General features: G+C 34.7%; 3 protein-coding genes across 3 annotated transcripts; 2 read left to right on the plus strand and 1 right to left on the minus strand.

The window, feature by feature from the left end:
- Positions 1 to 322: 322 nt before the first annotated feature.
- On the minus strand, positions 323 to 5,478 carry LOC146927687 (uncharacterized). The gene is made up of 2 exons (XM_085707108.1): positions 4,476 to 5,478; positions 323 to 3,654 (listed from the first exon to the last, which is right to left on the minus strand). Exons 1-2 carry the CDS (start codon positions 5,476 to 5,478, stop codon positions 323 to 325), a joined length of 4,335 nt encoding a protein of 1,444 aa, XP_085563234.1.
- Positions 5,479 to 10,716: 5,238 nt separating this feature from the next.
- LOC146927688 (protein NRT1/ PTR FAMILY 5.10-like) lies at positions 10,717 to 14,457 on the plus strand. The gene is made up of 4 exons (XM_085700932.1): positions 10,717 to 11,028; positions 11,383 to 11,600; positions 12,532 to 13,043; positions 13,505 to 14,457. Exons 1-4 carry the CDS (start codon positions 10,902 to 10,904, stop codon positions 14,319 to 14,321), a joined length of 1,674 nt encoding a protein of 557 aa, XP_085557058.1. The 5' UTR covers positions 10,717 to 10,901; the 3' UTR covers positions 14,322 to 14,457.
- Positions 14,458 to 22,349: 7,892 nt separating this feature from the next.
- LOC146927689 (protein NRT1/ PTR FAMILY 5.10-like) lies at positions 22,350 to 27,670 on the plus strand. The gene is made up of 4 exons (XM_085700935.1): positions 22,350 to 22,605; positions 23,195 to 23,412; positions 25,944 to 26,449; positions 26,720 to 27,670. Exons 1-4 carry the CDS (start codon positions 22,479 to 22,481, stop codon positions 27,534 to 27,536), a joined length of 1,668 nt encoding a protein of 555 aa, XP_085557061.1. The 5' UTR covers positions 22,350 to 22,478; the 3' UTR covers positions 27,537 to 27,670.
- Positions 27,671 to 27,907: the final 237 nt, after the last annotated feature.

Raw genomic sequence — 27,907 nt, forward strand, 5'->3', positions numbered from 1 at the left:
ATTTGGTGATTATCTGTATAACCCCATTTTGAAATTGTTGTCTTTCATACTTTTACCTATGAAAAAAGGACATTTATTGACGGATTATGGCCTTAAGTACAAGTTTTTTTTTTTTTTTTTGAAAATTTTGAGGTCCCTTTATGTTTGAAGCCCTGTGACAATGACCTTGTTGAACGTGACAAAAAACACAAGAAGGGGGATTTTTTTTTTTTTTAAGCAAAGGAGATTACAGCCAGAGCTGTAACCCCAAAATATATTGAAGAAGAAAAGAAAGATACAAAGCCAAAAAGAGGGGGGGACATAAAACCAAAACCCTCAAAGGTTAGGAAATCCTAAAACTAGGTAACCCTAGTTTGTTACTCACTAGATCAGCCATAATATTAGCAGGAATCTGGTAGAACCAACAGTGAGAAGCAATGCTTAAGCCAGTGTTAGCAAGAGTGTTCGCGCACTTGTTACCTTCCCTATAAATATGAGTAACATAGAAATGCATGGAAGATATCAGATGAAGACAATTGTTCCATCTATTTTGAAGATGCCAAGGAACAATTTTGAGAGATGTGAAAGCCATATAAACTAACATGGAGTCAGTTTCTAACCAAAGATAAAGCCAACCTTTTTTGTGCGCAATCTCGATAGCCACCATTGCCCCTATGAGTTCAGCGCATAAAGCAGTAGAAACACCAAGATTAATAGTGAAGGCTCCAAGGAAATCAGAGTTGGAATTTCTAAAAATACCACCACATGCTGCAGCTCCTGGATTACCTAAAGAAGCTCCATCAGAATTGCATTTCACCCAATTAACCAAAGGAGGGGACCAAAGAACTTCTCTGATGACTTGAGGCTTAGGAGGATTTATTTTAACATCAAAGTTCTTCAAAATAACAAAATCAGTGATGGAAGATCTAGCAGCAAGATTGGTTAAATTTCCTGACATGTTGGTATTAGCAATTATCAAACTCTTAGCAGTTCTAAGGTTGATAACCTTATCTTGAAATCTTCTTTGGTTTCTGCAAAACCAAATGGTATTGAAACAATTAATAATGGCAGAGAGAATTACTATTTTGCATTGAGGAGACCAGTTTCTCTCATAAACTAACAGAGGTTCCATGAAGGATGACAGGCCAAAATTAATGTTAATAAGAGATTGCAACCAGCACCAAAGTTGCTTTGCGAAACTACATTCCAGAAAAAGGTGAGCTGAGGTTTCAGAGGCTATGGCACAAAGATTACATATAGAAGGAAGTTGGCAACCTCTTTGAAGAAGATTTTCGTCTGTTGGCAGTTTTTGATGAAGCATTCTCCAAACCAAAATAGATTTTGAGGGAGGGATAGCCGCCTGCCATATACACTTTGCCCAATTTAGATGTTGTTGATTAGATGTGCTATGGAACAGATATGCACCTTTGAAGGAGAGATTACCATCATGGGAATTTTTCCAAATGAGCTTATCTTCCTTATGGATCAAAGGGATAGTAACCAAGTTTAACATTTGCTGCAAGGTAGGAAAGGCAAGTAATATATCATGAGGGACATTCCAACGGTTATTGAGAATGTAATGATCAACAGTAGTAGTCAAAACGTTATGGTGAATTTGAGGGATATTAAAAGTGGAAGTGAGAGGCTCTCCGCACCAAGAGTCGCACCAAAAGTTGATGTGATCCCCATTACCTAGCTGCCAAGAAGAGTTGTTAAGAATTGTAGGAAGTTTGTGTTTAGCACTGGTCCAAATAGAGGAAGAAATGTGATGAGTGATAGGCTTCCTGTTTCTAAAAACTCTATTTCTAACAAAAACTGCCCAAGGAAGGTCAGATTGAACAATCTCCCAGCAAAGCAAAAGGTTACCTGCCTCATTGATATTAGATAAATTTCTGATACCTAGACCTCCTTCCTTCAAGGGTTTGCAAGTTTTGTGCCAAGCAACAGTCACTAATTTCTTTTGGTTGATATCCCCACTCCACAAGAAATTTCTCATCCATTTTTCTAAATCTTTGAGCAAATTGACAGGCCAAGAGTAAATAGAGAGACAATGAAGGAGCATGCTTTGGGCTACACTCTTTATAAGTTGCACTCTACCAGCCATGGTAAGAAGAGAAGCTTTCCAAGCTGCAAGCTTGAGTTTAACTTTATCAGCAATAGGTTGAAAGTAGGATTTTTTAGGCTTGCCTTTAAAGATTGGAACTCCAAGATATGTAAAAGGGAAGGAGCCAATTTTAAAACCAATTTGATTAGCTAAATGATTCAATCTATGATTGGAGATGGAGCCAGAATATATTGATGATTTTTGAGGGTTAACCATTTGACCAGATGTTTCAGCATAATCAAGAAAGATATTCTTCAAACATTTGATATTGGAAGCCGTACCTTTGCAAAAAAGCATCATATCATCAGCATAAAGAATGTGTGAAGCTACTGCTATATCTCTAGTTCCTTGAATCAACTTCAGTTTGCCAGCCATAACATGCTTGGTTAGACTCCTACTAATAACTTCTTCAGCAAGGCAGAAAAGAAGAGGAGAGAGAGGATCTCCCTGTCTAACTCCTCTAGAGCAGGAGAAATAACCATGCAACTTACCATTTATAGAAACAGAAAGCCTAGCAGATGAGAGAATAGAATGAATCCAACTGCAGAATCTCTCGTTAAAACCAAATTTTTTGAGAACATTTAGGAGAAATGACCAATCAACAGTGTCAAAAGCCTTTGCAATGTCCACCTTCAAAGCTAGATTGCCTCCAAAAGATTTTTTATTCAAAAGATTGATAGCTTCAGATGTGAGGCATATGCAATCTTTAATGCTCCTACCTTTGATGAAACCTCTTTGTTGAACAGAAACAATAGCTGGCATGATCTTTGCAAGTCTGTCTGCAAGTATCTTGGATATGATTTTAAACTTGAAATTAGCTATTGCTATAGGTCTATAGTCACCAACTGCAGCTGCATTGTTAGATTTGGGAATAAGCACAATATTATTAGCATTAAAGTTTGGCAAAATCCAACCAGTTGAAAAAAATTGTAAAACTGCTTTTGAAACATCATTCTTGATGATGTTCCAATAAGTTTGAAAAAATAGTGCTCCAAATCCATCAGGACCAGGGGCACTATCTTTGTTTAAAGAAAAGACTGCTTGATGGATTTCCTCTTCAGAAGGAAGAATAGTGAGCAAGTTATTTATTCTGTCTGTGATCAAAGAAGGAATCACTTCATCAACTAAACCATTGTCTATAGTATTTGTAGTACCGTTAAAAATTGAAGAGAAATGATTGATAATGTGCTCAGAGATATCATTAGGATCTGTTAACACTGTGTCACCATTGGTTATAGATGTAATAAGGTTGGATGAGTTGTTGATCTTGGCCAATCTATGAAAGTAGGCAGTGTTTCTGTCCCCTTCACAATGCCATTTAACTTTTGATTTTTGTTGCCAGAATAACTCTTCAACATTCAAAGCATGTTCCAAACTGATCTGGGCATTCTTTTCCTGTAACATGAGGTTGTCTGAGTGTCCTAAAGTGTCTATCTCATTCTGAATCTGATCCACTCTAAGCTTAGCAATTTTAACATGATCATGCACGTTGCCAAATGTATTTTTGTTCCAGGCTTTTAGGGCGTTCTTCAAGTGTTTAAGTTTTTCAGAAAGAACAAACATAGGACAACCTACAAAGGGAGTATTCCAACTGTTCTTTATCACATTGATGCAGTCTTCATGAGTAGTCCAAATTTTCAAGAATTTGAATTGAGAAATAAATTGAACATCTTCATTTTTGAATTCAAATAGAAGTGGAAAGTGATCTGATCTAAGTTTTGTGAGAGTAGATCAACTAACCAAATTGCAAGAACTGAACCAATCTTGGTTACATATTACCCTATCAAGTCTTCTTTGGATATTAAATCTTCCCCTTCTGCCATTTGACCAAGTGTAAGCCGCGCCTCTAGTAGGGATGTGGATGAGGTTATTGGTATTGGTCCAGGATTGAAAGTCTTGAATGGGGGCTGTTGAGGGTCTGAAGTTACTTCTTTGTTCATGTGAGCCTAAAATAGTGTTAAAATCTCCTATCATGCACCAGGGAAGCAAGTGGTTGGTTTGGATTTGAGTTAAGGTTTCCCAAAGAAATCTTCTTTTAATGTGACAAGTGGAAGCATAAATAGCAGCAATAGCAAATGGTTTACCATTATAAATGATTTGAAAAGAAACAAGTTGATCATCAATATGAATAGGAACAGGGCTAAGGTTGATTAAACAAAAACACCAAAGATTGGGGGAAAGGTTACCTCTATTGTTAACACTAAACAGTTTGTAGCCAAGTTTGTGAAGCCAAAATGTAGAAAATTTAGAGATGTCAAGCCATGGTTCAGAGACAAAAATGAAATCAGGTTTATTGGAAACTATAAGTTTTTTCAGGGCCAACTTAGTGGGGGAGTTGGATATTCCCCTTAAGTTCCAATAGAGGCACTTCATTTCAAGGATTTGGATGTACCAACCCTTGATCTAATAGGGTAACTATTCTTAACAGCAACAGTTTTCTGTATCTTTTTTGCATTTTTAGATAAAACTGGTTGAAAGCCATCTTTATCAATGTTTTGTGGTTCAGCATGCTTAGAGTGAATGATAGCAGTAGGTGTAAGAATGGGAACAACTTGCCTGTTTACGTGTTCAAGAGGTGAAGCATCTTGCAAAGGGACCTCTAACTCTGCCAAATTTGCCCAGGATGTTTTAAGGAACTCTGTATTTTTTTGCGCTAAATCCTCAGAGTGTTTTGAGCTGGAACTTTCATTGCTTTCAGTTTCAAAGTTTTGTTGAGTGGCCTCTACAAATTCGGAACCTTCACTGCTAAGTATTTCATCAGCGTCGGATGTTTCCTCCAGGTTCTGAATATCAACATTCTGCTTGTCTGTTTCCTTCTGTGCCTCCAAAGCCTCGTTGATTTCATTTTCCAATTCAATATCTTCATTGCTTTTCGCGTTTGACTCCAAAGGAACAACTTCTGGCACCTTAACTTTCTGCACAAATTCCTGTCTAGGTTTAGGGTTAGAAACAAAGGGCTGTTTACCTTTGGTTTCCTTCAACCTTTTGCAATTTTCTAAAGAGTGACCTGTGTAATTACAGTGAGTACAAAAATCAGGGAGATTTTCGTATTCAAAGTCCACAAAAAACGCGTACCCTTTCCTCTCCACAAGAACTCTGTATCTCAACTCCTGAGATAAATCCATGTCAACAAGAATACGAGCGAAGTGACCGAAAGATCGTTCCATTCTTGGCTTGTTTGTGATCGAATCCGTACATATAGGCGTTCCTACACTAGAGGCGATTGCAAATAAGATTTTTTTCCTCCAGTATTCCTGAGACAATCCGTAAATGCGCATCCAAACCTGGGCAGATGTTTGTTGCTGCAGATTAGGGTTAAACTCCTTGGACCAGGCAAAAAGCTTGAGGATACCTGGATTCAAGGACCAAGAACTCACTGATCTAACCCTTTTCATGTCCTCAAGGGTAGAGAACGTGAATTCGTAGTATCCCTTACCAATCGATGTGATTCCCCATCTACCAATTGATTTCCAAAGAACAGACAGTTTAGAGCGCAAGATGTCAATAGTAACAGGACTTTACCCTTTTGGCCAGATGATTCTCCCCTGTAGAGCAAGCTTACATTCATCAACACCTGCTAAGTATTCATCCTCAGGAATCTCAATGGCTAGTCGATCTCCTTTCAAGCAAGGTTGGGGAAGTTGGCTCAAAGGTATATCACACACATTGCTTAGGGCTTGGGCAAAGGTTTTTTGCTGCATGTTGGTGTTGGACGGTTTGATGGGTGGAGGTACATCATCATCGGGAATACAAGGCCAAGGGACAACAAATTTTGGTGGAGAGGAGGTGGTGGTTGGGGCGGTGGTCACGGTGGAGAGGGCGGTGGAGGAAGAAGATTGCTTCGTGAGTGGGTTTGTTTGGTGAACAGTATCAAAAGACCTAAAAAAATCGCCAGAGCACAATCTCTCTCATCAAGTCATTTGCAAATTATGAGTCAAATGTGACAAGAAGGGGGATTGAATTGTGTTGACTTTTTAAAAAAAAATCTAATTGTTTATCAAAAACAGTTCAGAGTCTCATCAGAAGTAGAGTTCTATTCAGAGTTTGAAACACAAAGTATGCAGCGAAATCACATTAAACACAAAGAGAGTGGGGAGAGGGAGAGGGGGGGGGGGAGGGAGAGGAGAGAGAGAGAGAGAGAGAGAGAGAGAGAGAGAGAGAGAGAGAGAGAGGTCTTAGAGAAATTTTATGAAATTTTAACAATTTAAGATTGAAAGTTTGTAAGAATTTCTAAGTGTTTGTGCACTATATAATTTGATAGTGTAAGGGCACTCGTAAAATGGTAGAAGAAGTGTCAACGCATCAATTAAGTCCTTGAAAAGCTTGATAAGAGACGTTGAAATGTTTCTTCAAATGGATAATGTCGTTAAATAGTCATTCGAAAACTCTTTGCTTCTAATAGAATGATCTGTTACATTATCTTTATCCTTGAATTTTGTTGTTTGTTTCTGCACGTAATTAGAAGACGACTGATGACAAGTCATCTTACGTTATTCTTAGCATGTTTTTCAGTCATTTCCAGTAGGTTATACTAGCATAACAGAGGAGTATTAGAACAATTTCTTATGATTTTGGGACATTTGTAATGTTTTCTATATTTGAGTATGCAATTCTATTCTTCCCGAAATATAGCAATTCTAGGGTGTTTTTGATGTAATTCATGAAGAAATCATACAAATCGGCAAATCAAGACATCTGAAGATTAGTGAAGACTCCGGGAAGATCAATAATAAAGATTCAAGTGGCCCCAGAAGGCATTGAAGAGTAGAAATTTTGTTCCCAAGTCCCAAGACATCTTATATGGAAGCAAACACCTAAAAGGGCGAAAAAACAGAGATTTATGCTTCAGAACGCACTCACAGACACCCCGAGCATGGTCCATGCACCCCGAGGATGTTTCAGGCGCCCCGAGCATGCATTTTCTGCACACTCATACGCCCCGAGCACAGCGTGTGCGCCCCCGAGCATTGCTGAGTGCGGGCCAAAACTACTTTTTGCTACTTTTTAGTGGGAAATATCTCGGTTTTTAGGCCCGACTTCAGTTAGAAACTCTCCCTATAAATACCACATTCCTCATTCACAATTTCTCATTCAGAATGAAGCGGAGGAAGGCGTGCACTACGAGCTTCCAGAGAGGAGTTTCTCTCTCCTCACTCCAAGTTTCTCTAGGGTATGTTTTATTTCTTTTGTAATTTGTCTTTAGTTATCATGATTAACTAAATACTTTTAGGCTAGCGTTCTAAGATGAACCACTATTTTATTTTTTGGATAATTATTTAATTTAAAATAGTTTATTCAGTTATTTTCTGTGCGCTATTTAGTTTTACTGTAGTGACAAGACCTAATATTGCTATTTATATCTTGATATTTATATCTGTCTAACCAGAAGTAATTAGTTAGTAACTAGCGAAATAAACTGAAAGCGAGTGTACCCTGATAGTAAGTACTTAGGGAGGTGACATACCTAATATTGATGAACATCGACTGAAATCAGGTAGTAACTAGTTAGTAATTAAGGAAACAAATGACTTCACGACTTAAATTAGCCCAATAACTCCATTCTCCTCGCACCTTGGATAGGTAGACGCTGATAGTGCTTCCCGTTTGTAGAACTATACGTACCGAGAGGGAGAGTGTGCAATGTACTTCTAAGATTCATAGATTAGAGAAGCTTTAGGAACACTGGCCACCATACCTTTGGAAATTCAGGAAATCCAATTTAAGTTTTTGTTTCAATTACCCCTGAGGCAGTGAGACCCCACACGTAAGGATCACCGTTTGACCAGCAAGTGCAACTCAACAGGCGGAGGGATAGAACGAAATCGGCCGAGAGTAAGACCCAACACGTAAGGATCACCGTGCGACCAACAAGTGAACCTTGACAAACTAATTAGGTTATCACGTCCCGACGAACTCATAACGTAGATAGTCTACTTAGAATAATTGAACACGACTTGAATGCTAATTAATTCTAACAAATTTATAGAAGGGATTCAAAGAATCATCGCTAACATTCAACAATCAAAACAAGTAAACTTGCTCTGTTGCAAACATATTAAATTGCAAACTCTAAAACCTTATCTTTATTTATTATTTTGTTTCGAAATAAGTAACACGAATTGTTTAGACGTAACGACAATCTCTGTGGATACGATATTGTACTTATAACTTTATTACTTGGTAAACGATTTATTACACTAGCCTAATCTGACCATCAACGACAAACTGTACTACTGAGATTCTGATAGCGTCATTCCTTCATATGACGACAAACCAAGTCAGAGTCTTTAGTTCCTGGCGTCATTTCCAGATGCTTCATTCCTTCAGAGTCATCATTCCTTCATAAGCTAATTATGAGTGAATATCCTCTTCTGATTAGAGCGTTGACTTTCTAGTTGACCTTTCTTCTGATCTTGTTTTAAGTCATACAAGCTTCTGTTTTGCTTTAGATGCTTTCATATGTGTTCAGAGTCTTGATATTTCAGAATTAAAACTTAAGTTTGAGAGTGAGAATTCAATTATATGGTTATGCATACTTGAACACGCATTAACATATCCAATTATTCTTTCATACTTTGTTATTCAGAAGCATTATTCAAAAGCTATTTTGATTCAACACTTGTTGCACTTGCACAAATACAAATCAAGAAGATGATACAAGGTCACTTGCGTGTATCTATATACTATGTATAAAGAAAACTACCTATTTCAGCACTTTTGAGTTGGACTTTTCATTCCAAAAATATCCTTAACATTAAATTTAAAATACGAATAACACATGTAACAAATAAATACAAATAACACATGTAGCAAATAAATAAGAATAAATTTAATTTAAGGAGAAAACTTACACAGTTCCTTATAAACTGTTCTTACTGTTAGCCAATTATAAAATAACGTGGATTACTAATCCATGTCACTAATCGTCCCCGTTAACCATCTTTTACTTCGTTAACCACATATCAAACTCTCAAAAAACTAGCACAAAACAAAAACTCATGTTACTTTTTTATCAGCCGCTTTTATGTTGTACATCTGTGTTGTTCCCCTCAATACAACCGACAAAGATTGTCAAGTATTTTCATATCCCTTCCACAAAAACAATATTTCCATATTATTTTATTATGTTATTAATATAAGTTACTCTTCCTTAGCCTTTGATCAATTGTAATAAACCTGAGCAAAAAATAATGGTAAAGATAGGACTTTAAATCCTCTAAAAAAATCTTAGTAATTTTAAATCCTCTAAAAAAAAGATTAGTAACAAACGTGAGCAAAAAATAATGTTAAAGATTGGACTTTAAATCCTCAAAAAAAAAAGATTAATAACAAACGTGAGCAAAAAATATTGTTAAAGATTGGACTTTAAATCCTCTAAAAAAAAGATTAGTAACAAACATGAGAAAAAAATAATGTTATAAATTGGACTTTAAATCCTCTAAAAAAAGATTAGTAACAAACGTGAGCAAAAACTAATGTTAAAGATTGAACTTTATATTCTCTGAAAAAAAGATTAGTAACAAACGTGAGCAAAATATAATGTTAAAGATTGGACTTTAAATCCTCTAAAATAAAGATTCGTAAGAAACGTGAGAAAAAAATAATGTTAAAGATTGTACATTTAAATCCTCTAAAAAAAATTAGGACTTAGAATATTTTAGAAAAAGATTTGTTAGCAATATATTAAATATTACTTAGTAGGGTTCTCACAGTTCATAGATCGTTCCGCATTGTTTAGTTTTTCTCAACCTCTCTCAGCCCTTTGCATCAGAATTCATAATTAACCTGTAATTCTTTCATGTTACAAATAATCAAAGTCGATTAATTTTATGGATTATTTGACTTTGCTGGTTTATAAGTGATTATGATTCAAATTGTTTACGATTAATTTTAAGGATTATTTCACTTTGCTGATTTATAATTGCTTATACAAACTATGTTAGCGTGACTTTTTTTTTTCTTTTTTTATAAAAAGAGAACCGTGTTTTTTTTAATTATTAAATAAATCATTATTTTGTTTAATAAAGACAATATAGCTTCAGCAACGTATGTAACGTCGGTGCCGATGATGACATTGAAAACTCTATCACTCAACTCCTTTATGCTTCCTACGTGATCTTTGTTTCCCCACTCAAGTTTTTTTGTAGTTAGTTTAGTCAGCAATGGTTGTCCTCTTCACATGCAAGTTGTGACGCCCCATCATTGATAAGGACCTCATATATTTTCACATGGCCTTCCCTCACGTGCGCGTCTTTCTGCTCTTTTTATTGCGCTAACATTTAAAAATTATGAACAGTATTTTTGGATAAAGTTTTAATTTTAATCAAAATTATACAAACAAACATAATAAAACAGTCACATGCGTTAGCGCAGTAGAAAAACCAGACAGACGGATACGTACCCGTCTTTTCGCTAGTATTAAATAAGGAAAAGGTGACAACTTGACACAATACGATTTCACACACATAGCAATATCCTATCATATCATATAACATAAAAGTCTACTTTATTATGAATATTTAATTATTGAGAAGAGATGGTATTTAGCGGCACATGAACTTGGAATTGTTTATCCACTCGTTTATTGTGTTGCGTGTATATTATATAACATAACATAAAAATACTTGTTTCCCACTCATTGACATTGTTCTATAAAGAAAACTCAAGGTTTTCAATAAAAGAAAGAGTTCAACACTCTTACAGAACCACCTTAATAAAGAAAGAAAGAAAGAAAGAAAGAGACATAGCAATCAATCAAGTCGTGTTTGTGGCTCATCTTTCATGAAAGAGAAACTTAATTATTGAATAGGTTTGTTTGATGGCAGAATCTAACGAAGTGCTGTTAGAAGCTCAATTAGCTATTGTTGATGGCGCCGTTGATTACAAAGGACAGCCCGCAGTTAGGTCCGAATCTGGTTATTGGAGATCCGCTTGGTTTATCATAGGTACACATTTTCAGTACTGATTTGTTTTTATCATAATAATTAAGGTTGGTTTGATAGAGAGTTGGTCAATACCCCGCACCCGGATTCAACTTCTGCTACCGGTGATAAGACGTTGCTAACGAATGATATGTCGCTCTAAATATTAGTGTCAGCACTCTTTGAACCTTTAGTTTTGGTTTGACTATGATGAACTTTCGAAACCCTACCTAGCTAAACTTTTTACTAAAAAAAGCTCTACTTCTTAACCTTTCTCATCCCTGCCACCAAATCAATTTTATATCTCTTTCTGCAGCTCAATTACTTTCTTTTTAAATGGTGATGAGAATTGGAATGAATTATGAATGTTTTGTTTAGGTGTGGAAGTGGCGGAGAGGGTATCATATTATGGAATTCAAGGGAACTTGATATCATATCTAACAGGACCACTCAAACAAAGCACTGCAACAGCTGCTAAGAATGTCAATGTTTGGTCTGGAACTGCTTCCCTCCTTCCTCTCTTAGGTGCTTTCATTGCTGATTCTTTTCTTGGACGCTATCGAACAATCATACTTGCTTCTCTTATCTATATATTGGTTAGTTCAGTTCGTCTCTTTTATTTTTGTCTCTTCAATTTTTACACTCTAAAATGAATGGCTTCTCTCCAGCAACTTGAATTTTTACGCCATTGTTAATAGTTCATTTTAGGAGAAATTTTCGGTATCATGGAGTTTGGATGAGAACTTTTATTTTGGTGATTTCTACTCATTTTTTTGTTGTGCTACCATTAGTCAAATTAATTCTTTTATTAATTTAGTTTAAAATAATTACTATAAAAAAGTTACATGACATTAAATGACAGCAGTTGCAAGTTGCATCCCTGGTAAAGGTGACATCAGACTAACATTTCATTTTATTTCAATTTACCAGAATTACATAGAAAGTTCTCTCTCTTAACTAAATGACACAAGTTTCTTTATACATAGAGACACTTTTGGAGGCTGAAACAGAAGACAAAAATCATGATTTCTTGACTCAAAATTATATGCCAAAATTATTTTAGAATCATTTCTTTTATGCTTTCATGGACGAGATTAATTGAGAGAATTTTTTTCTGTAAAATTTTATTGATCGATACTATTGATTTGAGTGTGCGATTCAAATCAACAATCATGAAAATATCTTGAAGGGGATTTGCTAGTTACCCATTTGCATCTAGTTTGCATCTAAACTAGTGGAGACAAATCGAACTTAAAGCTTTGTGTCTTCACACACCATTTCGAATTTATTTGTACATCCATCATCATATTCTTCATCGTCTTGTTCAAGTATTCGCAATATTCTCCCAGCACAAGATCTCATGCTAGTTTCCCTTTATTCTACATATCCTAACACTGTCTTCCATGGTTTTTGCTAATCTTTCTATATTTCATTATTTTGATGTATGATATATTAAAAAAATGGATAGACAGATAGTTATGTGTGCTCATGTTTTGATGTTGGTCATCGGCTTAATACAATTTACAGGGACTAGGCTTGTTAACACTATCAGCTTTGCTCCCTTCCCTCACATATTGTTCTCCTCAGTCACAAGTAATCTTATTCTTCGTCTCACTCTATCTAGTTGCCATTGGACAAGGTGGGCATAAACCTTGTGTTCAAGCTTTTGGGGCGGATCAATTCGATGAAAAACATCCTAAAGAGCACACAGCTAGAAGCTCATTCTTTAATTGGTGGTATTTTACTATGATTGCAGGTTGCACAGCAACACTTACGATCTTGAACTATATACAAGATAACATTAGTTGGGTTCTTGGATTTGGAATCCCTTGTGTCGTAATGATCATTGCTTTGGTTGTTTTTTTGCTTGGAACAAGGACATATAGGTTTAACATTAAGGATAATGACAAGAGTCCCTTTCTTAGAATTGGTCGTGTCTTTGTTGCGGCTATAAGAAATTGGCGAAGTACCTTATCAACGACGGATTTTGAAGAAGAATGTGATGGACTACTTCGCCGTCAAAGTTCTGAACAATTCAAGTAAGAATAACAATGCTAACTTATTCTTGTTTTTTAATGTTATGTCTATTAAGTTCAATCTTATTAGTAGCATTCTGAAAGAAGAAAATATGATGAATTACATTATAAGCAACTACCTTCTAAGTGTTGATTACTTTAGAGCTCAGTTAGTGTTTGGTATTGAATCTTCTGTTAATATGTATTTTCTTGTATTGATTCATCTGCTTATTTCAATGTATTGGTTCATCTACAATTATTGTACATTATTAATGTTTCATCCTAGGTAGAGCTCAACAAGGAAAAAAATAAATTGAGAGAAAGATTGATTATTTGGAATTTGATTACAATACGTGTTGGATACCTTTTATATTGTAATCATAACAAAACTAACAAATCCTAACCAACTCAAACTAATTCCAATAAATTAAAACACTGAAAGATTATGACTATTTTGACTTAGCTTGTAATTTCAACATTGGTAGCTTCCTCAACAAGGCATTGCTAACACCAAAGGGATCCAAAGAAGATGAAACTTGTAGCTTTAGTGAGGTGGAAGAAGCTAAGGCTGTTCTAAGGTTGGTTCCAATTTGGGCTTCAACTTTGGTTTATGGTATTGTCTTTGCTCAAGTTTTTACATTCTTCACCAAGCAAGGGACTTCAATGGAGAGAACAATATTTCCTGGATTTGACATACCTCCCTCTTCGCTTCAAACGATAAAATGGCTTGCAATTGTTATCTTCTGCCCTATCTATGAGCACATATTCGTGCCACTAGCAAGAGTTATCACCGGAAAACCCTCAGGCATCACAATGCTTCAACGAATTGGCACTGGAATTTTTATATCAATATTCATGGTAGTATTTGCAGCCTTTGTTGAGATGAAAAGACTAAAAATAGCACAAGAGCATGGTCTTGTTGATGATCCAAATGCAACTGTTCCAATGAGTATATGGTGGTTGGTTCCTCAATACTTTTTGTTTGGAGTTTCTGAGGTTTTTACTATGGTTGGTCTTCAGGAATTTTTCTATGATCAAGTCCCGAATGAACTAAGAAGCATGGGACTTGCACTCTATTTGAGTATTGTTGGTGTTGGAAGCTTTCTAAGTGGCTTTCTCATTTCTTTGATAGAAAAGTTTAGTGGCAAAGATGGTCAAGAAAGTTGGTTTTGTGACAATATCAATAAGGCACATTTTGATTACTTTTATTGGTTGCTTGCTGGATTAAGTGTGGTGGGATTTACTTTGTTCATTTACTTTGCAAAATCATACATTTATAATCACAAAGGCACTACCACATAAGGATAGCCAAGGATTTTTTGTTTTTTGTTTTTTTGTCAAAGGATTGTCATTGATTATTTTTTGTTTTATACATATTTGTATATAGGAGCTGTTTGGCTTTGTATTATGCATGTGTTTAGAGGAGCATATTGTGACGTAGACGGAAGCGAAACATAGCAAAAGTCCAAGTTTGCAAGCGATAAACCTGTGAAATAGGATTTTGGAATCCACTAGAACTTGATAAAATTCTCTGAATTATTATTAAATGAATAAAAAATGTTTCCTTGGCTACAACTGAAGTGTTTTCCGTTACCAACTTTAAGAATCGAATCACCAACAATCAAAAAATAACCTCTCATACGAAAGGGACACTCACATTTCACTGAATCAGATATCTTACACTTGGACAACTTCATGTACTAATATATGAACTTCCTCTTTCACATATCAATGTAACAAATGCATTTCATCCATTTTTATACTTATCTAATTTTTCTGATAACGACGGTAAATCCTAGCTTCTTCTCTTCCTCTTGAACCCACTCCAACAACTTATTCCGTGTTGGAAACTTTCTTTTATTGGTAAAAAGTTCTCGATGATCAAAATAGACAACTACTAGTGCAACTAGAGGTGCATCCTCCACTTTCAAAAGTACGTAGACAAGAAGGATCGCCCCCAACATTCATACATGTGTCGACATTGGAGGTAGAATTCGAAGTCGCTCAAACCTCATAAGAAGCCACGAATTCCTAAAAGGAGGTAAAACAGAGATGTTAGAAAGTGTAGGATAGCAAAAACTCCACCTAGGGAAATCATCCTTATATCAGGAGGAGTTTTTGGAGGAAGACCTTCAAATGGTGTTAGAAAGAGATGCATGCGATGCGCGCTGCAAAGTTCATCCTCGCCTTAACATAGGTCAGTAACATATTACCATTTATCACTTTTTTAGAAAAAGTATTGCAAATGCATTCTTGATGTGGAGACGAGATGCTAAAGGTAGTGGAACATGTCAGTGTGTCTGAATTCTTAATGTACATACGAGATGGATTTCTAAGATGACGATGGGAGTATAATTTTGTTATGCTTCTCTTGGAACAAAATGAGTTTAAACAATGCTTTTAAGTTTTGATGATAACAAGGTATTAAAAGTTCAATTGGATATGCTACTATTTGTTGCAAGACCATAAACTAAAATTTATGTCTTAAAACAAAGTATTGGTTCTGGAAGAACAAATTAGAGCAAAAGAATTTTCAAGGGAAGCTTATTTGCAAGTTAGGATCTGAAGAATTGTCAGAGTCTAAAGTTCATCGGAGCTGAAGTGAAGACCCTGAAGTTAGTTATTATGGTTATTTGAAGACATAAAGATGCAGAAGGGATTAGAAGACTGAAGCAACGGATATTCTGAAGAATTAGAAGGCTTTGGATGCTTATCCTCAGAGAAAGGACAGTGAAGGACAAATAGTACAATTGTACAACCACTACCTCCACTACTCCAACATTTCCTGCGCATAGTACAAGCTACAACTGTGTCTTTACTGGATTGGAACGGTTAATTCTCTATCAAAGAATGGTTTTCAAATTATTCCCTCCTAAGACATTAACCAAATCAAGCAACAAATCAATGATGTTTGATCAAGCTTCCTTAACGACTCTTTGATGCGCTGACACCTCTACAACGTCTCTTTCATACCTCTATATAAAGGAATGAAAACTTGAAGATTACCAGAGAATCTGCAATATTTTAACTTGTGCCAAACTCTGTCAAAATCATTGTGATACAAAACTTAGCATTTCTTATAAACTTTCATATCTTAGAAATTCTTAAGTCTTATAGTCTGAACTGTTTTGTATTGTGAACACAACTGATTGTATATCAAGTGTTCAACCAAACTTATTCTTTGTATTCTGTTTGTTAGGAAGTCTCTTGCTTTTGTGCTTGAGCATATGAAGTCTCTTGCTTGTGTGTTTGAGCAATTGTAATCTTGTGTGATTTTAGTGAAAAATCTCCTTGAAAATGCAAACTGGACTACTTAGCTTCCGGATTGTGGAAGGAACCAGGATAATTGCTTGTGTCTCTTCTCTCTCTCTCTCTCTCTCTCTCTCTCTCTCTCTCTCTCTCTCTCTCTCTCTCTCTCTCTCTCTCTCTCTCTCTATTATGCGTTGCATTTGACTTTGAACATTGTTCCAGACTCTGAACTCTATCAAGCTCTGAACTTTGGACTTAGTAAAAAAAAAAAAAAGGTAACACAATTCAACCCCCCCTTCTTGTGTTTTTCTCACGTTCAGTTGATATCAGAGCGCTTGGTTCTGTTGTTCTAGCACTTAACAGTGTGACAGAAAAGATCCTGAGAAAAACATGTATGCATGTGGTGATGGTGATATTGCAAACTCTGGAGCAGCTGTATCATATGATTATGGTACTGATGACAAGTAATCTGGTTTTTACAAGCGACCTATGTTCAATGGTGATCCTGAAACATTTTCTTGATGGAAAAGCAAAATGTACAGTCACATCATTGGTATAGATGAAAAATTATGCGATATCCTTGAAGATGGTGTTGATCTTACATTGGATGAAGAAGGTGTAGCTGTTGATAGAAAGAAACACATTGTTGCTCATAAGAAGATGTACAAGAAACATCACAAGATCAGAGGTCTTCTTGTTGCTGCTCTACCTCACAAAGAATACTTGAAGATGAGTGACAAATCTACTCCTAAATCCATGTTTACATCTTTGTGTTCCAACTATGAAGGCAACAAGAAGGTCAAAGAAGTTAAAGCTACTATTCTTGTTCAATAGTATGAAATGTTCAAAATGAAAGAGAATGAAGACATGGAGGCTATGTACTGAAGGTTTTATACTCTAGTATCTGGACTTCAGATTCTGAAGAAAAGTTATGTAACTGCTGATCATGTGAAAAAGATTCTAAAGAGCTTACCTGTTAATTGGAGAACTAAGGTGACATCTATTGAGGAAGCTAGAGATCTAAATACACTCAGTCTTGAAGATCTTATAAGCTCTCTCAAATGTCATGAGATATGCCTCACTGAATAAGAACCTGTGAAGAAATCCAAATCTATTGCATTGAAGTCAAAGGGAAAGTCTTTAAAAGCTCTCAAAGCTAATGAATCTGAAGATGAATATTCTGTTGGAGGTTCTGAGGAAGATTTAGAAGCTGAGGAGATGATTATGCTTTCCAAAACACTTCAGTATCTGGCTAGGAGAAGTAAAAGGTTCTTAAACAGAAGCAGTGGTTACAAAGGATCAAGCTCCAAGAAAGAAGATCATAAGGGATGCTTCAACTACAAGAAACTTGGTCACTTCATTGCTGATTATCCAGATTTGCAAAAGGACAAGTCAAAGAAAACAACCTTTAAATCTAGCAATTTCAGATAGCAAATCAAGAAGAGTCTGATGGCTACTTGGGATGATCTTGACAAGGAATCAGAATCTGAGAAAGATGAAGCTGAAGTAAAAGATAATCTGACTCTAGTACAAACAGTAACTTCTGATGCATAATCTGGAACAGATTCTGAAGATAAAGATGAGGTATACTTTAAACTTACTATATCTAAACTTTTTGAGTCTGTAGAGAACTTATCACACATTACCATACCAGATTCAAAGAGTTAAAAGAATTAAAAAAAGATATGTTAGTCTGATTAGACAATATGAAAGAACTCTTTTAGATTTGGAAAACATAGAAGATGAAAACAGATATTTTAAACAATTAACTGATAAGTGGTATAGAAAACCCTTAAGTGAGCAAGACATTTCACTTCAAGAGTTTATTGTGACTGGTATTGACATAAGCAAAGTAACCTCTATGGTTTATAATGTCAGAAGGAACAAGGGATAAGGAATTGTATTCACTGAAGAGTTTGGCAAACCCAAAGTCACTCCTCCACCTTGTTCTGACAGTATTAAGAAAGGTTTAAATGCTTACTTTGTGCCAGAAGATGATAAAATTGAAGTTGTGAGCCAGTCAGAACCTGAAGCTTCTGAACCTAAGACTCTGAACAAGTCAAAGTCAAAGGTTCCCAAGTCTAAGGTTATGAGTAACTCTGGACCTAAGACTTCCAAGATTCAGATTCTGAAGAGACAAGAACCTAAGTCTCAGGTTCTTATGAACTCAGAATCTAGAGTCTTAAAGCCTAAGGCTTAGAGAAGGCCAACACTTGTTGCTATATGAAGGGATTTTAAGAGGGGTTTTTCAAAAAATTTAATCCTCTCTTTGCGGAAGAAATCCCATTGAAAAGGATCTTGATTAAATCATTAATCACAAATCAAACACATGCTTAAACAATTTAAGGATTCATGTGTTTACCTCTTGAAGAGCAGAATCTTTGTAGTAGAATTGTTTCTGATCACGAGCAAAGCAAAGCAGCGATGCCTCTAGTTAGTCCACACGAACAGTGCTCCTCCAAAACTCGGTGCTAGCCAAGGAATCAGAAGTGCAGAGAAGAAAGGGTTGCTCCAAAACCTGTAACCAAAAACTTCAGCACTAGAGTTCTATTTATAGAACTTCTAGTGTGCTCTGCAAGTCAGAAATCACTATTGGGCTTCAGTAAGCCCAACAACGAGTTTAGTAATTTTGCTAACTAATTAGCGTTATTTACTAAACACACCCCTTATATAAGTCATACTTTTATATTTCTCTTTTGACTGTTCTTTGTGTGTGACCCTATAGGTTCTAGTTACGTTGGCAATAATATTAAATCTAATATTTAATATTATAAACAATGAGCGGTATCTAGCAACACATCATTGCTACCCAAGTGACAAGAATGTCAAGTGATCTGACGAAACCTTTCCATGATAATACTCATGTGTACAATTACTCCTTTGTCTCAAAATCTTTATTGATCCCAAGGCATAGATATTGTCACCCTTGTATAGATCAATGTTTATATTTCTTGATTCCGAAATATACTGAATAACGAATAAGTCCAATATCTTATATTAACTTAGTTCGGCATGGCCATGCAATTTTACAGTCATATTTCATCAAGAGGCCTAAAGATATATCTCCTGTTTATGAGGAGGGACAAATCCCATCTAGGACACTCATGTCCCTCAGCATGATTCATCAAGTACCCATCAACCAACGTTATGGTTATCCTTTTACAGACAACGTTAGAATGGCAACAAAGCACTTGAGTCCACATCTAGGGATCATAGTGGTTTCAGGTCTAAGAGCTATATACACTATTATCATTGTGAGAATATCTTATGACAGTTTCATAACTTACTATGTAGTATTCTCACGGCGGGTCAATCCAATATAAATATTACTCCTAATATTTATATCTATGTGAAGACTTGATAACTCTTTATCCATGATCTGTGAGATGTGATCATCAGTCTACCCACATAATAGTCTCTATGCTTTAATGATATCCCACTTCTCAATAAAGCTTGATTACAGATACTTTTAGAATAGTTTCCTTACGTTTAACAGGGTCTCACAATTAAGTTATACTTAATGTTCCATTAAACGGACTAACTATTCTAGGGACTTTATTATTTTGAAACAAAACAAAATCAATAAAGAAATGCCTTATAATTTATATTTTCACAATATATATATATATATATTTATATCAATATCATGATACAAAGCCAAACCCAATCAATATAGATTGGCTATTAGGGCTTACTCCAACACTATATGGGATTTAAGACCTAAAGGTGTTAAACCCAAAGTCTTAAATGAACTTAAGTCATATAACTTGAGGCACAAGGCACAAAAGAAGTCTAAACCCTTAAGAATTAACCCAAAAGTAGACATGGCAACAATACCCGTCCCCATGGGTACCCGCCCAAACCCACCCCGATTTGACGGGTTTTCCCCGCTTTGACTGGGTTTGGGTATGGGTTTGGGTTTTCCCCGATCTCAAAACACGGGTATGGGACGGGTAACGGGGTTTTATGTACCCACCCCGAACCCATACCCATACCCGTCCCAAATGTAAAAAATTATTTTTTTTTACCCCTTTTTATATAAATAGAAACACAATCCTAGATCATGTTATGTTATTTGGTTTAATAATTCCCATGTTATAAAAATTGCCTTTGATTTTTAAAGGAGCAACCAAATCATTATGTTAAGGAAATGTTAAAGGGAACATAATGCTTTACAAAATTGCCATTGGGGTTGGAAAAAAAATCTTTTTTTATTAAAAAATATTTCACTGCGGGTACGGGGATGGGGATGGGATCCCCGAACCCGTTGGGGACGGGGATGGGGTTCGATTTCTCATCCCCGTTGGGTATGGGTAGGGTAACGGGTAAATATATGAGAATAGGGTATGGGAATGGGGAAGGTAAAACCCGTCCCCACCCCGCCCCATTGACATGCCTACCCAAAAGGACCCATAAAGATATGGGCACCTAAGATAATAATTTTTGTGGCAACTTTCTTTATAATACTCACATTATATTATAATAATTTTTGTGACAACTTTCTTTCTAATACTCACATTATATTTTTATTTTCTATCTCTATTACTTTGATTTTTGTGTCAATACATACCTTTCTTTGTAAAAACATGGTTGTTTATTTGGTTGTCAAGCAAATAGATTTTCAAATAACACTACTCTAATGATATATGGATTGATAATTGATAAAGTTTAGATTGTATTGGATGATATTAGTTTTTAATGATATTGTTCTTATATTTTTTTTAATCAATTATTTTCTCCTATTTTAAATAATTTATTTAAATAATTTCTTTATAATTTTTCTCATCTAAAATACACTAATGTCACCAAAAATTATGTCACCTAAGTGCAACCCATTGAGTTGATAGCAAAGTTATTATAGTGTACTTCAAATTGTTTTAGTACTCGTTTATTGCAATGTGCATATTGTAATAAGGGTTAATTAAGTAAATGATCCATATAAATACTTAGAATTTTGTTTTTAGACCCTACAAATAAAAATCACATTTTTTGATTCTTATAAACCTTTCCGTCAACATGTTTAATCTTTGTAAAAAATTTCATCGGCAATTATATTCCTGTACAAATTTTTTGTCACCGATTTTGGTCCTTAAAAAGTCAAAGGAAAATGTTATAAAATTAAAAAGTGTAATTTTATTTTACAAAGACTAAAAATAAAACCTTAGATATTTAAAAAGACCATTTATTTAATTGACCCGTATAACTAAAAAGATTAAAGAAAATATATATATATATATATATATGGGTTATGATAGAAGACACCTTTTGTGAAGGTGTCTTTTATCAAGTTACTCTATGAGCATTTGTTAAAAGACACCAACTACTTTTTATGAAGGTGTCTTTTATCAAAGTTATAACTAAAAAAGTGAAAATCACACCTTGAGGTGTGACTTGATAAAAGACACCACACTACTTTTTATGAAGGTGTCTTGTAACATAACCCTATATATATATATATATATATATATATATATATATATATATATGGGTTTTGTTACAAGCCACCCTTTGGTGGTGTCTTGTAACAAGTCACATCTTAAGGTGTGATTTTCACTTTTTAGTTATAACTTTGCTAAAAGACACCTTCATAAAAGTAAATTGGTGTCTTTTCGCAAATGCTCATAGAGTAACTTGATAAAAGACAACTTCATAAAAGGTGTCTTCTATCATAACCCTATATATATATATATATATATATATATATATGGGTTATGATAGAAGACACCATTTGTGAAGGTGTCTTTTATCAAGTTACTCTATGAGCATTTGTTAAAAGACACCAACTACTTTTTATGAAGGTGTCTTTTATCAAAGTTATAACTAAAAAAGTGAAAATCACACCTTGAGGTGTGACTTGATAAAAGACACCACACTACTTTTTATGAAGGTGTCTTGTAACATAACCCTATATATATATATATATATATATATATATATATATATATATATATATATATATATATATATATATATATATGTTTTGCACATGATGACATCATTGTTCAATAAAATATCTTTCATTACCCTACACATAGAATCTAAACCAGTTCAATAAAAGAGTTCAACACACGGAACCACCTTAATAAAGAAATAAAGAAAGAGACATAGCAATCAATCAAGGCTCAAAATTCTGCAATTCAGATACATACATACACACAAACAATCTTATATTTCATGAAAAAGAAGTGAATTATCGAATAGGTTTGTTTGATGGCAGAATCCAACGAAGTGTTGTTAGAAGCTCAGTTAGCTCTTGTTGATGGAGTCGTTGACTACAGAGGACAACCTGCCGTTAGGTCCAAATCTGGTTATTGGAAATCTGCTTGGTTTATCATAGGTACACAATTTCATATATCTCTTAATTAATTAATAGTGACAATAAAGGTTGGTTTCATAAAGAGTTAGTTTATACCTATGAAGCACAAACACGGTTGTTGGACACTAATACGCCGATGCCGTTTGAGAAAATCACATAATTCAATATAAATATACGCGTCTGTGTTAGATACCAATCAAGACACGCTTTATCCGAGGAGTGAATGTGCTTCATTGTCTAGACACTATAAATGCATGAATTCAACTCCTACAGCCGCCGCTGCTAAACGATGATATATTACTCTAAATATAAGTGTCGGCGCTCTTTGAACTTTGATATTTGGTATGACTCAGATGAAACTTTGGAACCCAACTCAACTAAATTTTGTTACCAAAAAAAACTCTACTATTTAATATTTCTTATGTCATCCACCAATTCAATTTTATATCATCTTCTGCAGTTTGAATTAGTCCATTTTAAAATGGATTAATTTATTGCTGCTACAGATTCTAGTTCCTAACACACTGGAAAGTGGACAATATATGTTTACTTTTCACATTCCTTTTAAATTATGATGAGAATTGAAATGGATTATAAATGTTATGTTTAGGTGTGGAAGTGGCAGAGAGGATATCATATTTTGGAATTAAGGGAAACTTGATAACATATCTAACAGGACCACTCAACCAGAGCACTGCAAAAGCTGCTGAAAATGTGAATATTTGGGCTGGAACTGCTTCTCTACTTCCTCTCTTTGGTGCTTTCATTGCTGATTCCTTTCTTGGACGCTACCGCACAATCATACTTGCTTCCCTTATCTATATATTGGTTGGTTCTGTTCTTTACTTTTTTTTTTTTACATTTTCTTTTATTTCATTACAATTCTAATTCTAATCTATTAAATAATTATTATATTTGACAACAATCATATTTTACGTTTTCTTTTATCTTTTTATTGCGTTAACGCGTGTATATTAACAACGATATTTTATCGAAATTTACGTGTAAATTACAAACAATATTTTATATAATTTTTTTGATATAGATTAAAATTATAAGTATGAATATTTGTGATTTTCAAATGTAACAAACTCAACAAACCATAGTTATAATTTTGTATTGACAACAATAATATAAAAAATTTAATAAAAATTCTTATTTTTTTAATAACACCAACAATATAACATTATTATAGGAAAATATGTTTAAGGGTATAATCAGAATAACAAAAATTAATAGTTGAAAAGTCGATGTACATGGTTAAAAGTTTATCAACATACATCAGATTTTCACCTACTTTTTACATTTATATTTCATTCTGGAAGAAGTATAAATTATCGAAAAACGTCAACTAATGCTTTAAAGACACTAAATAAAGATTTATTTTTTTGGAAAATGTGTATTCAACTTTTTTTACGTTTTAAAATTTTTATTTTCAATAAAAAATTTATACTTTTAGTGTCTTTAAAAACTATCATTGGACCACTTATTATCACGGCCTTAAATTATTTGTTGCAAAATTCTTTTCATGTGTTTTTCAATTTTTCTATATAACAAGTGTCCTAATTTTGTTTTGTAAATGCAAGTAAAAAAAATGTAACAATTACACAATTTTTCTCCTAGACCTTTCACATTAAAATACTATGTTCAAAATTGTAGTATTCAAAGGAGGAGTGTTATTTCGACCAAAAAAAAGGAGGAGTGTTATAGATACCTTCTTTCTAACACTCTCTAGTCTCTAATATTCACTCTTCTATTTGATGAAATTCATGTAGGTATCAAATTTTGAAAATGGATCCCACATAAAGTGGTTAGACCTACATGGATTTCACTCAATATGAGAGTGATTGTTAGAGAGAGTGCTAGAAAAAGAGTGTTCCTAACATTTCTTGTATTCAAAGATACTCACTCCGTCCCAAAATAGGTGATATTGTTAACTGTTGCACACATGTCAATGCACATCTTTGACCTTTGATATATTCGACCATTTGTCTTTATTTAATAGTAGAAAAATATGGATAAAGTATGTTATATGAATAATGCACATAGTCAAACAATGTTACTTATTTTAAAATAAAAGGAGTACACTCTAATTTTAATACTCCCTCCCATGACTGTTATAAGTAAAAAACCATTTTTTTTAAAATTCCATCTACATTGTTTGTTTATTATTATTTTTTTGTCAAGTAGTCTAGTGGTTAACATTCATCTTTTAAGGTGAACAAGTGAGTTTTTTAGGATTCGAACCCTGATCCCAACATATATTATGCAATGTCCTTATCAACTAAAGTAAACTTACAGAGAATTTCCTTGACTAATCCAAATAACAAACTAATTAACCCTACTTAAATCAAATTCTCTAATTATGAGAGAAATTTTCAAAATGTATGTCTAGAAATGATTCGGTATGACCTAAGAGGATGGTTGAGCTACTTGGTTCTGCCGTCTGTTGGGGTTAATCCGCTGATCTATTTGTCGTTTTCCTGGTTCGGTTGAACAGTGGTGAGATGATGACTTTGGTGAGGTTGGTTGATCGTCAGCCCCTGGTAGAGACAAAGGGGGGTTGTGTACATGCACACGTTCCGACACCCAAGAAAGTGAGAGGTTCATGAGGAGAGGTCACAAGTTTAGGGTAAGATGTGTCATACCTGACCTAAGGCTAAGGCCTAGGTATATATAGGGGTTAGGTACAACTTGGCTGGCAAACCTTATCATGAGAATTGTACCTGTTGGTACGGATGTGGGTAACCCTTAGCCCTGGGGAGCTACCTTCGGCCTGCGTGAGCGTGGTCAACCCTTGAACCTCGTGGGTAACCATCGGCCTGCACCGTAATCTGGTGGATTTTAGGGTGTGCTCGTCGTATGGTATCGCATGGTTAATGGACTCGGGCCGGATCTGAGCAGAATCAGATTGGGCTTTAGTTATATATTGATTTAACTTTGTGCACTATTTTCTTCACTATTTGTTGTACTCCCTCAGCAGAAGATCTCACATTAGTTTCCCTTTACTCTACATATCCTAACACACGATCTTTCATTATCTTGATGTACACTCCCTCCTGTCATTGTTATTAGCTAAAAACTACTTTTTAGATTCATTGAATGAGTGATGTATGTGGTAGACAACATACATCATTTATTTATTGAATCTAAAAAGTATTTTTTTTGTTTATAACAGTGACCGGAGGCAGTATGATATATCAATCAAGTGGCTACAATTAATTATCTATGTTATAGTAACCTTTAACGATTTCACATATATTTAAAAAAAAAAAAAAAAAAAGAAGCAAATAGGGATAGACAGATAGCCATATTGGCTCATGTTTTGATGTTGGTCATTGGCTTAATATAATTTACAGGGACTAGGCTTGTTAACATTTTCAACTATGCTTCCTTCACTCACATCTTGTTCTACTCAATCACAAGTAATCTTATTCTTCATCTCACTCTATCTAGTTGCCATTGGACAAGGTGGACATAAACCTTGTGTTCAAGCTTTTGGGGCGGATCAATTCGACGAAAAATATCCCGAGGAGCATAGAGCTAGAAGCTCATTCTTTAACTGGTGGTATTTTACTATGGTTGCAGGTGCCATGGCAACACTTCCGATCTTGACTTATATTCAAGATAACTATAGTTGGATTCTTGGATTTGGAATCTCTTGTGTTGTAATGATCATTGCTTTGATTGTTTTCTTGCTTGGAACAAGGACATATAGGTTTAACATTAAGGATAATAATAAGAGTCCTTTTCTTAGAATCGGCCGTGTATTCGTTGCAGCTGTAAGAAATTGGCGAAACACCTTATCAACAACGGATATTGAAGAGGATGGACTACTTCGCCGTCAAAAATCTGAACAATTCAAGTAAGAATAAAAATGCTTATTTCTGCTTGTTTTGAAATTCTGTGTCTAGTAACTAAATTTTGTTAATATAATTAGTAGCATTCTGAAAGTAGAACATATGAAATACATTATATAGTTCATCTTGTTTTTCTCTTCAGTTTTTAAAGTCACTCTTTGAGCTTTATAATACATTGTATGATGAAAATACATCAATGTCCCAAATGGAAATAAACAGAATGTAATTTATGAACATGTCATAATTTACTTTGATTGTATTTTCAACAAGGGCAGGTTCCTCAACATGGCATTGCTAAAACCAAAGGGATCCAAAGAAGACGAGACTTGTAGTCACAGTGAGATCGAAGAAGCAAAGGCAGTACTAAGGTTGGTTCCAATTTGGGCTACAACTTTGGTTTATGGCATTGTCTTTGCTCAAGTTTCTACATTCTTCACCAAGCAAGGGAGTTCTATGCAGAAAACAATAGTTCCTGGTTTCGACATACCTCCTGCCTCTCTTCAAACGATAACCAATGTCGCCATTGTTTTCTTTAGCCCCATCTACGACCGGATATTTGTGCCACAAGCAAGAATTATCACTGGAAAACCCTCAGGCATCACATTGCTTCAAAGAATTGGCACTGGAATTTTCATATCAATATTCACAGTAGTATTTGCAGCCTTTGTTGAGATTAAAAGACTAAAAATAGCACAAGAGCATGGTCTTGTTGATGATCCAAATGCAACTGTTCCAATGAGTATATGGTGGTTGATTCCTCAATATTTTCTGTTTGGAGTTTCTGAGGTTTTTACTATGGTTGGTCTTCAGGAATTTTTCTATGATCAAGTCCCAAATGAACTAAGAAGCATGGGACTTGCACTCTATTTGAGTATTGTTGGTGTTGGAAGCTTTCTAAGTGGCTTTCTCATTTCTTTGATAGAATATTTTAGTGGTAAAGATGGTCATGAAAGTTGGTTTTGTGACAATATCAATAAGGCACATCTTGATTACTTTTATTGGCTACTTACTGGATTAAGTGTCATGGGGTTTACTTTGTTCATTTACTTTGCAAAATCTTACATTTATAATCACAAAGGTATCATCTCATAAGGATATACATTGATTAATTTTTGTAATATGTCAGATCTTTATACAAGTAGTATAGATATCCGTGCCAAGCACGTGTTAGAATTTTGTGATACTTAAAAATTGAGTAAAGAATTCCTTAAAAAAAATTGAGTAAAGATGTGGTATCATTGTCATTTGTCTAGTTCCTCTCTGTTTATTGGGTTGATCCACACCAGTGATGGCTCCCTCATAAGGTCTAACGATGGCATCATAGCTCGTTTCGACTTTGTGGGGAAGCGATTGACTCATGATGGTTGATCTCGTATGCGGAGAGTCTCATACTTGAGTGAAAAATAATAATGTGTTAAGTGTGAGTTAAAGTTCTGCATTGGATGCAGAAGTAGATGTTGAGC

The sequence above is a fragment of the Medicago sativa genome, chromosome 4 (genome assembly GCF_051527215.1).
Source record: "Medicago sativa cultivar Bolivia chromosome 4, Bolivia_mono, whole genome shotgun sequence".
NCBI lineage: Eukaryota > Viridiplantae > Streptophyta > Magnoliopsida > Fabales > Fabaceae > Medicago > Medicago sativa.